The 11,956-nt window shown below is 31.5% G+C and overlaps 1 protein-coding gene across 1 annotated transcript; it reads right to left on the bottom strand.

Annotated features, from left to right (window-relative positions):
* Positions 1-9,944: 9,944 nt before the first annotated feature.
* On the bottom strand, positions 9,945-10,752 carry LOC129948135 (nucleoside diphosphate kinase homolog 5). Its single transcript, XM_056058991.1, has 3 exons — positions 10,357-10,752; positions 10,201-10,301; positions 9,945-10,144 (listed from the first exon to the last, which is right to left on the bottom strand). Exons 1-3 carry the CDS (start codon positions 10,635-10,637, stop codon positions 9,966-9,968), a joined length of 561 nt encoding a protein of 186 aa, XP_055914966.1. The 5' UTR covers positions 10,638-10,752; the 3' UTR covers positions 9,945-9,965.
* Between the last annotated feature and the right edge of the window lie 1,204 nt (positions 10,753-11,956).

Here is an 11,956-nt window from a genome sequence, read left to right as displayed (position 1 = left end):
GCTTGTTTTCAAAGTCCGATTTACAGGGTTCAGTTTTGTTTTAAGTAAACTTTAACCACCTATATTTTGCATTAGAATGTGTAGAACAAAACTTCATACTTAGTTTCAAAAAAAGTAAAAAAATGATTTAATAGCCTTTTGAATCGCTTCTTAAATCTTATTTTTATTACTTTCTTCGGCAGTTTTCAATTAAATTTATAGGAATATTAGGTAATAGCTTCTAGAAAATTACAATTTTAGACCGGAGCTCAGCGGAGTTTTTTTTGCAGGCTTACAAAAGCTCACATTATCTGGTTATTTTTTCTCACTCGCTCTATTATTTTTATTAATGTTATATATTGAAAATCTGGGCTATTTAATATTTTTGTATTTTTTTGTACTATATGAACTACAAATGTGGTGAATTTCATAATTGTATCTTTACAAATTAAACCACAGTAAGCGAAAATTTTCATTAGTTAAAACATATGGTTTTTGGGTAAAATAATATTGTTGAACTTCGTAAGTCTCGCAGATCCACAAACGAAAATGAAATAAAGAAATCGAATAAGAACTGTTTTTTCTAATTGTTAATGAAAACAATAGCTTATCAAATATCGCAATAAATAAATAAAAAATATGCCCCACTGTGCGGCGGTTCTTTTATGATCCTCCAGAGTTTCAAACGCTCTTTGTTAAGCGAGGAACCGGAATTCACTATAGTTACTGGCGTGACCCCAAGGACGAGGAAGACTTGCACATGGTTCGTAATGACGTTTCCAACTCGTCGCCACAAATATGTTCGACGCTTTCGCTTACTACCTGAAGAAAAACTTTCTGGTAACTCCGTTCAATCTAAGGATTTGGGAGATATGAGAAAGTCGATAAGTTCATTTGTGGAGGAGAATAAGTATGACAGAATATCTCTGGTGGAGGCTATGTCGGTTGCAGCGGACTAGAACTACACGAAATCGTTCAGAATTTTCTCAACCCCGCTTATAAGCTGCTTGGACGGCCACAATACATGGTGATTCTGAAGGCACATTTGGCCAACAGAAGCAATAATAAGCAGTATTTTGGATTGAGTTTGTTGTGAAAAAAAAATAAGAAAATGTTTTAAATAAAATTAATTTTTGTTGAAACAGTTTTGTTTTTTATTGATTTGATCGTATATTTTCGGTTGAAGTGAACAAAGAGGATAGCTTCAGCCAAACGAGCTTCTAGGTCTTTTTGGTTCATGTCGTGAGCCCATTCCACCCGTCCACAGAAATTCAGTTGAAACTCTTCTTCGAGACGAGCTAGTGTTACGGCCCTGTTTGCGCTGATATGCTGCTCTATCACAGCACAGGAAAGGATTATCGACTAAAGGGTGTCGACGGCAAAGAAAAATCCTTAGGAGAATGTTTGCACTTCAAGAATTTTCAAAAAATTGAATCTTGAGAAAATACAATGTTCAGTGTGAAGGATTTTCGGGTTTTCGAAAACTTTTTGCCGAAAATCGGGTTTTAGGTTTGGTGTGAAAAGCCTATAAGCAATCCATTGGTTTAAGTAAAATGAAATCAAATGATGTAAAAAGTAAATTTCTTTTAATATAAATACTTCAAATGAAAAACGTATTTATTTGGATAAGGATTAATGTCATTGTTTATAAAAATACCTTCGCAAATTATGCTTTATAAATATGACATATGTTCTTCTGGACTTTTTTTAGAACTATCAAAGGAAAACAATACTGCTAAACATTATTTTAACAAAACTTTAACCGTTTCAGCCGTGAAATAAAGCCAAGTGAAACAATTATAATATTCAAAAATTTACTTTATTTCACTTTTATAAAATGTAATGAAGCTGCTTTTGAACAGTCGTTCTTATTCTAATCGGACCAGTAATTCCTGAGAATAGCGCGTTCAAACAAATTTACAAACTTGTCAGCTTCGCAATATTAGTATAAAAGTATAGATGATACATCATTAAATAAAAATTCGTTACAATTGGTATAGGCTGATAATGTGCGAGGCCAACCATTGATTCTAGGTTTTAAGATTCTTTTTTTATATTTCTCATTCATTTATAGTGAATGGTGATTTCGATACAAGAACTTTTTTTATTCAACACAGTTAAAACGCAGTGACTGAATTTTAATTATTTGAATACTTTTTGCACAGAAGCAAACTTTTTACACTTAATTGATTTGCATTTTTTTTATTTTAAATCCACTTCAATGAGTAAGTAGAACAAAAAGAAATAAAACAACTTAAAAAGAATTTTCTTTTTTATAATTGTAGCTTTCTTTTATGGCAAGCAAGTTGATGATTGCATGAAATTATACTTTTTATTTACCAGGGAGTATATTATCTTTAGAAAAATGAAGTGAGATAGTAAATTAAAATCCATTGCACTACACATTTATTGGTCTTAATTATATCGGAGGAGAAATCAAATTATATGCTTGAATAAGTTTGAATTGCTCCAAACTATTCAAGTATGTAATTTAAGTTTTCTGCCAATCCATTGCTTACTAGTAAGTTCTTTTTTAATAAATAATGTTTCATTTTTCTCTTGCTTATTGCAGCAGTTAAAAAATTTGTATATTGCTGTTTGCATATCAGTTCATTTTATGTTTAATTTGTATGTTTGTGCATATAATTATAATTGGATTAAAATGGTTTCATATTTAAGAATTGGAGGGAATGGATAACACAAGAAAAGGATTTAACCTTTGAGCCATGAACCCAGTAAATACTCGATATTTTTTTTTAATTGAGAATCACTTCTTCAATTCCTTTGCCAGATTTATAGAAAATGATAGTTTTTTTTTGATATAGACAAGATGGAGCTTAAGCACAATTTAGTCTGGCTTTGTGATCGTTTCAACGACCGATAGATAGGATGGAAAGGTTTTACTGAATGGAAACCAAGATCGCTTATCAAACTCATTTACATTATTACGATTGAAGATTTATGTTAAAAGAGACGTTGATTGGAGACAGACTTTTGAGATAAGTTTTCCATGCCTTATGTCTTTTGTTACGCAGTAAACGCAAATCCTTGGATGGCTAAAGTTTGTATTTCTTGATTTTTTAATGGTAGATTTTTTTCTAAAAAATAATTAAGGATCTTAAAAAATTTTAAACTGCTTCCTCAGAAAATGCTTAGAAAATGCTAAAGTATCAGCAATTTTAGAAATGGTTAAATCTTCAGACAACAACTGTAAATTAGCTCTTCTGAAGTAAAAATTATATTAACAATCAAAAAAATTACTGTGTTCAGTAAGGTGATTACTTACAAAAGTCAAGGTAAATGTCCAAGGGCAGGTGATATTTATCAATATTAGTAATTCTTGATCTAGATTCTAGGACAAGAGTGCTAATAGCGTCCGAAGAAAATACTAAATCAAGAATTCGGTCTTTTGAGTTTTTAATACAGCTTGTTTTCTGAAAGTCAGTAAGAGGGATTTCATCGAGAAGAGATAGTTCCAACTGTGAAGAAGAAAGAGAGGCTTCAAGGCAAGATTTGCCTTCGGATGGAATCCAAACTGATAAGAAAGTCTACTGCCAAGGAGAGTTTGCGATAAACTTTTTGAGGAATATTAACGTTTAAAATGAAAATAGTCTTAGTCTGTACCATTAACTTTACACAGATCAATTCAATTGATAGTTAAAACGGAAAAGATATAGAAGAAGAGAAATGTGTATTTTTTACCGCTATGAGAACACCTCCACCTAAATAAGGCATCACCAACATGACGATCATTTCTGTAAACTTCGAACTCTTGTCTGAAAAGTTCTGTGTCGGAGAAGCTTGAAATAAGCCAAGTTTCTGTCAAAACGAATACGTCGTGTGGGAATGATTGCGAGTTAAGAAATATGTCAGCAGTCCTTTTACGTTTTGGTAGAAGAGGTCAAGCCAGTTAATATTTTTAACTTGGTTTTCAAAGAAACGCATCTCGTTTTTGACTTTGTGTAAATTCTTTGACCAAAGTTTATGCGGGCCATTTATTTGTATAGCAAATGGAATCGAAAAACGTAGGATTCGTTACTTATTTGAAAGAGGAAACAAAGCTATTTGGTTTACTGATCTTAGTACACCTAATGGATGAGCTGCAAGGTAGATACTAAGTGAGAAGTTATATCTTCTTTCGTTGCTACTGGGTCCAGACGAGATTATTTTTAAATTTTTGGTTTCAAGACAGTTTTGATAGCGATGGAATTGTTTATTACTGTAACGGAGTCGCTACTGGAAACTGAATTTGAGTAAACAATTTTGAGTTATATGGGGGTTCCCCATAAAGGACATTTGTCCTTCTATCTAACTATAAAACATGATGTTGGTTACAGAATATGCATTTAAATTGCAAACTGCAGCGTTGAATGACTTCAGTAGCTCTTTAAAATCTTTAGAAAATTCTAAAATGTCAGCCATTAAAGAAGACATTTTAAAAGCTAGTTGCGATACTGAGAGCTTAAGGCAGCAGTGACAGTACCAGTAAGCAAGTTTCGAATTGGCCATTTTTTTAATGAAAGCATTCGTTGAACCAACGAATAATGATTTTTCAAGTTTTTCTAGTCATTAGAATTTTTAATACTTTATAATTTCTTTACTGTTAAACAATCTACGTTATACCCTTTAAAGTTAATTAACTGTTAGTTATGTATATTCAATAGAAGAATTCCACATTGAAGTCTGTTCTTGAATTATGTTTAAATTTTTTTGAATTTTAATATTGTTTCTTTGCAACGAAGCCAAAACTAAAAAGTTTCATTTCTTATGCATTCAAATCAGACAGGATGTATTCAGGAAATAGATGTAGCATGCCTAAGTGTATTTATTCGTTCTTGCTGATTATTTTTTAAATCAAACCCTTAAAAAACTCTAAAAAATAACTTAACTCATAGGAGGGACTATCCTATATCTTATCTATATCTTATTAAACTACTTGTCGGCATTTGCACCTTTTTAGATTCAACAATTATATCCAAACTTTTCCGATCTCTGTTTTAATTTTTTGGACAAAAGTTTTATCCCGAATGTATGAAATTCAGGTCACGTTTTCTTAATTGCGTGCTAATTCTCGCTGCGACTGCACCATGTGATGCTTAAAACAATAAGAACTTTTCAAGACTCATATTGTTTCGCTTAGTTATCACGTGCACTTAAATTATATTTATTTGTTTATAAAGGAAAACTTTGTAGGTACTAACTTGTAGGTGTTGCAATACTGCAGCAAAGCAACATGAGCAGTCAACGAGCTCAAGCACTTTCACATTACGTGCAAAGGATATTAACTTTTCGCTGACCATTATATAGTATTCGTTTTATTTGAGTGGATTAAAATAAAAACTCTAGAAATTGAAATTTTACTTGATGGGTTAAAAATATGAATGCAAAGGACTATAATAATTTCTTAAATTGTGTATGCGTTCTCTTTCGGTGGGTAATACTTTAATTAAGCAATTGAATGCATACAATAACCGTGTACAGTCTATCCCGGCTTTCAGCATCTTCATCAGGAGCGTTTAATGCAACAGAAACAAATATAAACCAAATTATATATGTATGTATCTACAAACATGTTGGCTGAAGATTCTTACAACATTTCGGAAACTCAAGTTTCGTACCTACCATAAAAGATTTATCTACCGCAATTCATTTTTTAAATTCGATTTCAGTTTGATTTTAGTTTTTTGCGGCATTATTTCTCGTTTAAATAAGTTTCTTTTAAAGTGATTTTTTTAATTTATTTAACTCATTATATGTATAAACGTGGGTGTGGATAATAGCAGTAAAAGGCACTTAACCAATCAGCCAGTCTGTAACTTTATAAAAATTTGTTGATTCATATTACATTTTTAATCAAAAATGAATATGAAATACCATACTCATTACATTTTTATTTCAAAAACAAGAAACATGCCTTTAGTTGAATCAAGTCAATCTATTGTCTAGAAAATACTTCAGATAATATGAATTATACAGCCTGAAAGGTGGAGAAATGTCAAAATTTTTAAATTATCAACTTCCGATCTGAAGCTAAACATTTTGCCCTTAAAAATTTACAAATTATGTTTTCTTGTAATAAACAAAAAAATTGTAATCGAAAATTGAAGGTCATGCAGTTTTATGTCGAGATATTATTGAAATCAATTCATAACATTTTTGGTACGACTTTAATTTTTGTAAAGAAAATATGCCATTTTAACAAAAATCAACTTTCTAAAATGGATAAGGCTGTGAAGAATAATATATTTATCAAGATATTTTAATAGAAAATAAACAAATGTTTGCAAATAAAAAAAGTAGTTTAGTTGTTTGAATCAAAAGTTTTTATTCCCGGTTGCCACGAGAACTGAAGCATTTTAAGCAAATTGTATGTTTCTATCACGTCAATGAAAAATGTATTCTCAATTATGCTTTGGCCTCAAATTTAATTAAGATAACATTATTTTAGAGATGGTTTCCAAAATATTTTTCAGGGTGTTCTTAAAAACTAAACAAAATATATTAATGTAAGGGCTAGGTATACTTTTTAAAGGATAACAAACAAAGCTAGCTTGAAATCATGCATACATTTTTTAATGGTGTTAAAGTTAATATTTCAGTTTTTTTTTAATCTAAACTCCTTAAAATATTTAAAGAATATCGTTGAGAGAATATTTTTTAAACTGTTTTCTCAGCATTTCGATGATAAAATCTAAAAAAAAAAATAATTTTAAAACAATATCTCTGCTGAGCTGTTGAGATATGAAGGACTGACTATAAAAGTTATTATAAAAGTACGAACGTGCATACGCACCCTTACACATCCACATCTCTCTAAAAATCATGCATTGAGATTTCAGGGACCCTGATCCATTGATCTCAATTGAATATGCAATTTCGAAAAGGGCACATCTCTGAACATTTAAAATGTTTACGAATTGAAAAAAAAACTGAGTTACATTTTGATGTTAATTATCCTTCGAAAAATGTTTAATTGATTTATTTGTAATTAAATATCAATAAGATACTTTATATTTGTGAGATGAACCGTTTTCGAAATTTACTAATTTGTGTACAATAAATAAAAAAAATTGATATATATGTAATTTTTATTTCTGGAATCTAAAATTAAACATATTATTAATATTAATGATGAGTAATGAATTTTTATTAAATATCTTCTTCTGACGGCTCTTTTTCGGTAGTAGTTGGCCATTGTAAAATTTCTTCATAAAATTCTAAAATTTCTGCCGTTACGTATTGTTTTGCCTTTGAAATGTCAGAAATTTTTAGATGGTTTATAGGTACTTTGCCACTGCAAGCTAAATTTGCTTGGTAAGTACAAGTACCTTTTACTTTTGAATGAATATAAACTTCTTGGGAAATGTCACTTTCTAAATAGTTTTTTGCGATTACTTCACCATATTTACTTGGGTCAAAAATAAATTCATAATAAATCGATACTTGAAAAGTAACTTTTTGATTAAGCTAAGCTTTAAAATTTATTTGAGTGCATTTTTTAAAATCTGTATTGACTTTTCCACTTTTAATTTGGCGGTATTGCTTGATTTTATAATCAGATCAATATATTGTTCAAGACTGAATAGCTGATGTTCACGCCTTATTTTCATTTCGACAATAGAAACATTTCTGTCGCAACCATTAAATGAATGGCATCGGACGGGAAAATATAAATGGATGATCATTTTTTTAGGCAGATGAGGCCATTAAAAATCTTATAAGATTGTTATTTTTGTTCTGTCCTGGGCATCCGTCACGAAAAAGATGAAGATCTTTTATCGAATTTGGAACATATATGTATATGGATATAATCATCAAAGAAAGTCGACACTTCGTTTGGACCTCTCAAAACTTGTCCTTAATGATAAGAATAAAATGTTCCTTTGCCAGTCTTCATGCTATGTATACAGAATTCGTATACCCAAAGTTGTCTATAATAAAAAATTTCTTGCAGAGTAGGCAAAGGTACATTTTGCATTTAGTCGAAAGACAATCCTAAAACTATTTTATCACTGGCACATTTTTCTTGTATTTCCTTAACTTTTTTTTTAAATTTGCTTGCGCAACGCAAGTACACTATTAATCTGCAACAGCTGTTCTCTAAGCGCCATTATCTTAAAGAGGATCCTTTATTTTAACAGTCAGTTCTTCGCACTTACTGTAAACGTCAATTTGTGGTCTACCAAATGACAAGTCAAAATTTCGATGAAAATATTGTCAACAAAACTGATAGTTAATGTTGTCTGTTATTTCAGGGAACCGGCTCAAAAACATGTCATGTAAAAATATTTGCAGGAAATCATTTTAAGTTTTGTCTTACTCTGATCCTCGGTCCGTTTTGAGGTGTCTTTAGGTACAAATAACTCTATCATGCCGTGAAGATACATATCTTGATTTTTATCCGCAAAGAACAAAGATTCGTGCAATCAAGCTATCCATATCGTCTTCAGACATTTTCTCAAAACGTTTTTGGGGCATCGGCAACTCACTCCTGTTTGTCGTCCTGGTACTCGTGTCCCTTTGTGGATTTAATGAGGTAAACTTTTGATTTTAGAAGTTTTAATGACAACATGTTTATATTTTTCAGTACTTTTTTGCCGGAACTTCACTTTCGAAATCATAAGAACTCATTGTGAAAGCACAACTTGACGTGTTAGCTAACTGCTGGCAAAACAATGATTGATGCAATATTTAATTAATTTGATTATATTACATCATACCAAAATTTGAAATTGAGATCTGCTGTTTTCCATCTTAATGGGTGTAGACAAGCATTTACGTCACATTGGTATAAAAAAACGTTTTTGACAAAATATCCGACATGTACCCTTTTCGAAATCGCATATTCAATTATTCTAGATTATTCGAATATACATCCGAACTTAAAGATTGGTTTCACAACAAGTAAGTGAAATTCTTGAACATTTCTTTACCGCTACCTGATGTTAGTACCTATAAATCAGTGTAATTTGCACCGGTCTGGTTGTGTAACTATGTACTTCTTTTTGTACTTGATGAAAAACCAAATGATTTCATTGTTATTTCACAAAGTGAAGCAAGAGAAGCAATCCAAATTACATCGACCCAAAAACTATCACTATATTTATTAACTGTTCGCCGGCCCAGCTAGTATTGAAATAAAGAAATTACTCTAGAGAGTAAAGCCACACAAATAAAATAATAAGAAGATACTAAACCTCACCCTTATAGGTACGTCACTCTAGGAAACTTCAATTATGAAGTTCATTCGAGTTTCTAATGCATTAGGAAACTTTCTCAAAATATTAAAGTAAATTTAATGGACACAAGTTTAAGTTTGTGTAATACATCGAAAAATATATAAAAGTGCAAAACTAAAATATCACCTGCAGCTACAGCTGTACTTTATAATATACATACATTTATATAACATCATTACACATACGTACACAGTTTTGGTTCTCGAACGAATGAGTGTTTGCTTTTTGTATATTTTTTATCTTCGCTTTCTAAAGAACTTTATAGGTAGTTTTCGTAGCTATATCCGCATGGAATTTATCTAGCGAGCATGCATTTTATGATGTACACACGTTACAGCTATAACTGTTTTGAAAGTTTTAGAAATGAAGAATATATGTAGGTAGGTACGTATATACACGATTTCCTGGAGAAAATATTTTCGGTGTGAGTGGTAGGTACTCCTGAGTGCAATACTTTATTGTTGAGGATAAAAGAAGGATGAAAGGCAGCATCAAAAGCTTTTTTGTGCAAAAATAGTATTTTTCTTGGGTACCTACCTACCTAATATGTATACCAAATGAAAAAAGTGATTGTCTGCTGCTGTTGAATAAAGTACAAGTTTTTGAAATAAATTTTAATGTACACAAATATGCATACATGTACATATGTACCTCCATATGTTTAAAGGTGCTTACCTAAATATACTCAAAAATTAATATTTTCTCAAAGAACTTCACAATGAAATGTCAATAGCTACATATTTTTATTTAACATTGGTTGAAATTGAGTTCATCAGTAGGCTCAGAAAGTAAATTAGGCAAACATTGTCTAGGGCTTTCTATTCCACTCCGGAAAGCATTAACAATACCTCCCACCACAAGTTTTGTCAATTTCGTTCTATCACAATAAGAGCGGAAGTTATATTTCCGGGACGGTTCTATTACGACTAAAATTAAAACTTATTTTAAATAGTTATAATTTTTTTTGCATACAAAACCAAACCGTTTGGAAAAATATATTTTATTTCATTGATTGCGTTTTCCTTTGAATAACTTGCATGAATTCTGTCCCCAGATGCAGGATTGCAAAAATAATGCGAAAAACTATTTTTTTTGGAGAATAAGACATGAAAAGTTAAAAAAAAACTATTGAACTTACCTTGGAAGCTTCATTAGAGATTGAAGAACATTGACTGCATTATATCTGTTAAGAACAACGGCTTCAGATGGCTGGTTTGATAACGCCATAACTTTGATGGCAAAATATTTATCCGTATTCTCCAACTCCTTGTAAAATTCAGCAGCTTGTTCTGGCGAGCAACAAATTGTTTTACGATGAGTCATACGGAATCCATTTAAATGCAATAATTGGAGTATACAATTTTTATTTGACAACAAATTTGGTTTTATAATTATTAAAGTATTTTCGATCGCAGACATAAGTATGTATGTATGTGTATATTTCCACACATGAAGCAAAATATGTCTATGAAAATTATAAATAAAATTATTTTCCAAGAAAATCTAATAAATGTATGTCTACTTATTGAGTAAAAGGGGAGAGTAGTGCTCAGACTCTACTCCATTTTTGCAGAAACAAACTCAGCTCGTCTTCGACTCTTTCAATTAAGCAATAAATGTATGGTATACGTTTGAACGTATGTACAAATATTCGTCCGTAAGTTCGGGAGGCTTTTTTTCGCCGTCCATATCTTAAGAACCACTAGAGATATCGACTTAAAATAGATTTTTGTATACAGATAATAACGCAGAAAAAATGCAGAAAGGACTCTCTAAAAAATTGTGTGGGCTTATTAAAAAAAGTGAACATTTTGGTTAACCCAAAATATCTCACGAACCAGTAACGCTAGCGACTTGAATTAAATTGTATATTATATATTGTGACGTGATAGCGAACTAATTTAATTAGGTGGCGGGAACAGTATATTGAAAACTAGGGCTTAGTGACTTACAACTTCCAGCCATTCCTGTGTGTGAGTACTACTGTCAGGGATGGAGGGAAATACAGTCTTAAGCCGAATCCGAACGGCGAATTTTATGAAAGCTCTTTTTATGACAAGAATTGCTCTTGGAAGATATGTCAATTTCTCGCAAGAGGCAATATCTGTATAAACTTTTTTCTTATTTAGGTAGCATAGGCAGGGATTAAACCCAAGACCACTGGCGTGACAGCCTTTTTTTTTAAATTCGTTGTTGTTAATTCAATCTTAAAACTGTCTTAAACCTAGACAACAATTCATAAAACTAGCCTAATTAACCATAACTTACAACTAATCGCCGAATTTACCGCTAACTGTTGAAGCCCATTGTTAATGTGGAATGTTGTGGTAGAAGTTTAACTGTCACTTTTGACAACAAACTTTCTACCGTTAAGCATATCTCAAAGTATATACAACAATGGTTTGCTTATGCCAAGCCTGTTCAGTTTTAGGTAAGAAAGCATACGGTGTCAAAGGCCTTTTCGAAATCAACCACAACAGCACCTGTGCATTGTTGTTTTGATTTATTCCATTGAATATCAGAAGCGAATTTAGACGCAGCATGAATTGTGTGGTGACCCGCCTTGAAACCGAACTCTTTATCCGGAATTATTTTGTTGTCCGCAGCCCACTTAGTCAGCCCTATTGATGATCTTCTGGAAAACTTTGCTGATGCTCGAAAGAAGACTTATCGATCGAAGATTTGAGGGATTGGAGTTGTCCATTCCCTTTTCGAGAGAGGATAAACCACAGCGGTCT

The sequence above is a fragment of the Eupeodes corollae genome, chromosome 2, assembly GCF_945859685.1.
Source record: "Eupeodes corollae chromosome 2, idEupCoro1.1, whole genome shotgun sequence".
Taxonomy (NCBI): domain Eukaryota; kingdom Metazoa; phylum Arthropoda; class Insecta; order Diptera; family Syrphidae; genus Eupeodes; species Eupeodes corollae.
This window is presented reverse-complemented; position numbering and strand designations above follow the sequence as displayed.

What these genes read in the sequence shown, in the direction of transcription:
- LOC129948135 (XM_056058991.1), bottom strand. Translation starts at nt 10,637, where the DNA reads ATGTCTGCGATCGAAAATACTTTAATAATTATAAAACCAAATTTGTTG. An exon ending in TCTCTAATGAAGCTTCCAAG is followed by an intron (nt 10,302 to 10,356) that starts GTAAGTTCAATA and finishes CAAAAAAAATAG; the next exon opens with TTTTTCGCATTATTTTTGCA. An exon ending in AAAATATATTTTTCCAAACG is followed by an intron (nt 10,145 to 10,200) that starts GTTTGGTTTTGT and finishes TTTTAATTTTAG; the next exon opens with TCGTAATAGAACCGTCCCGG.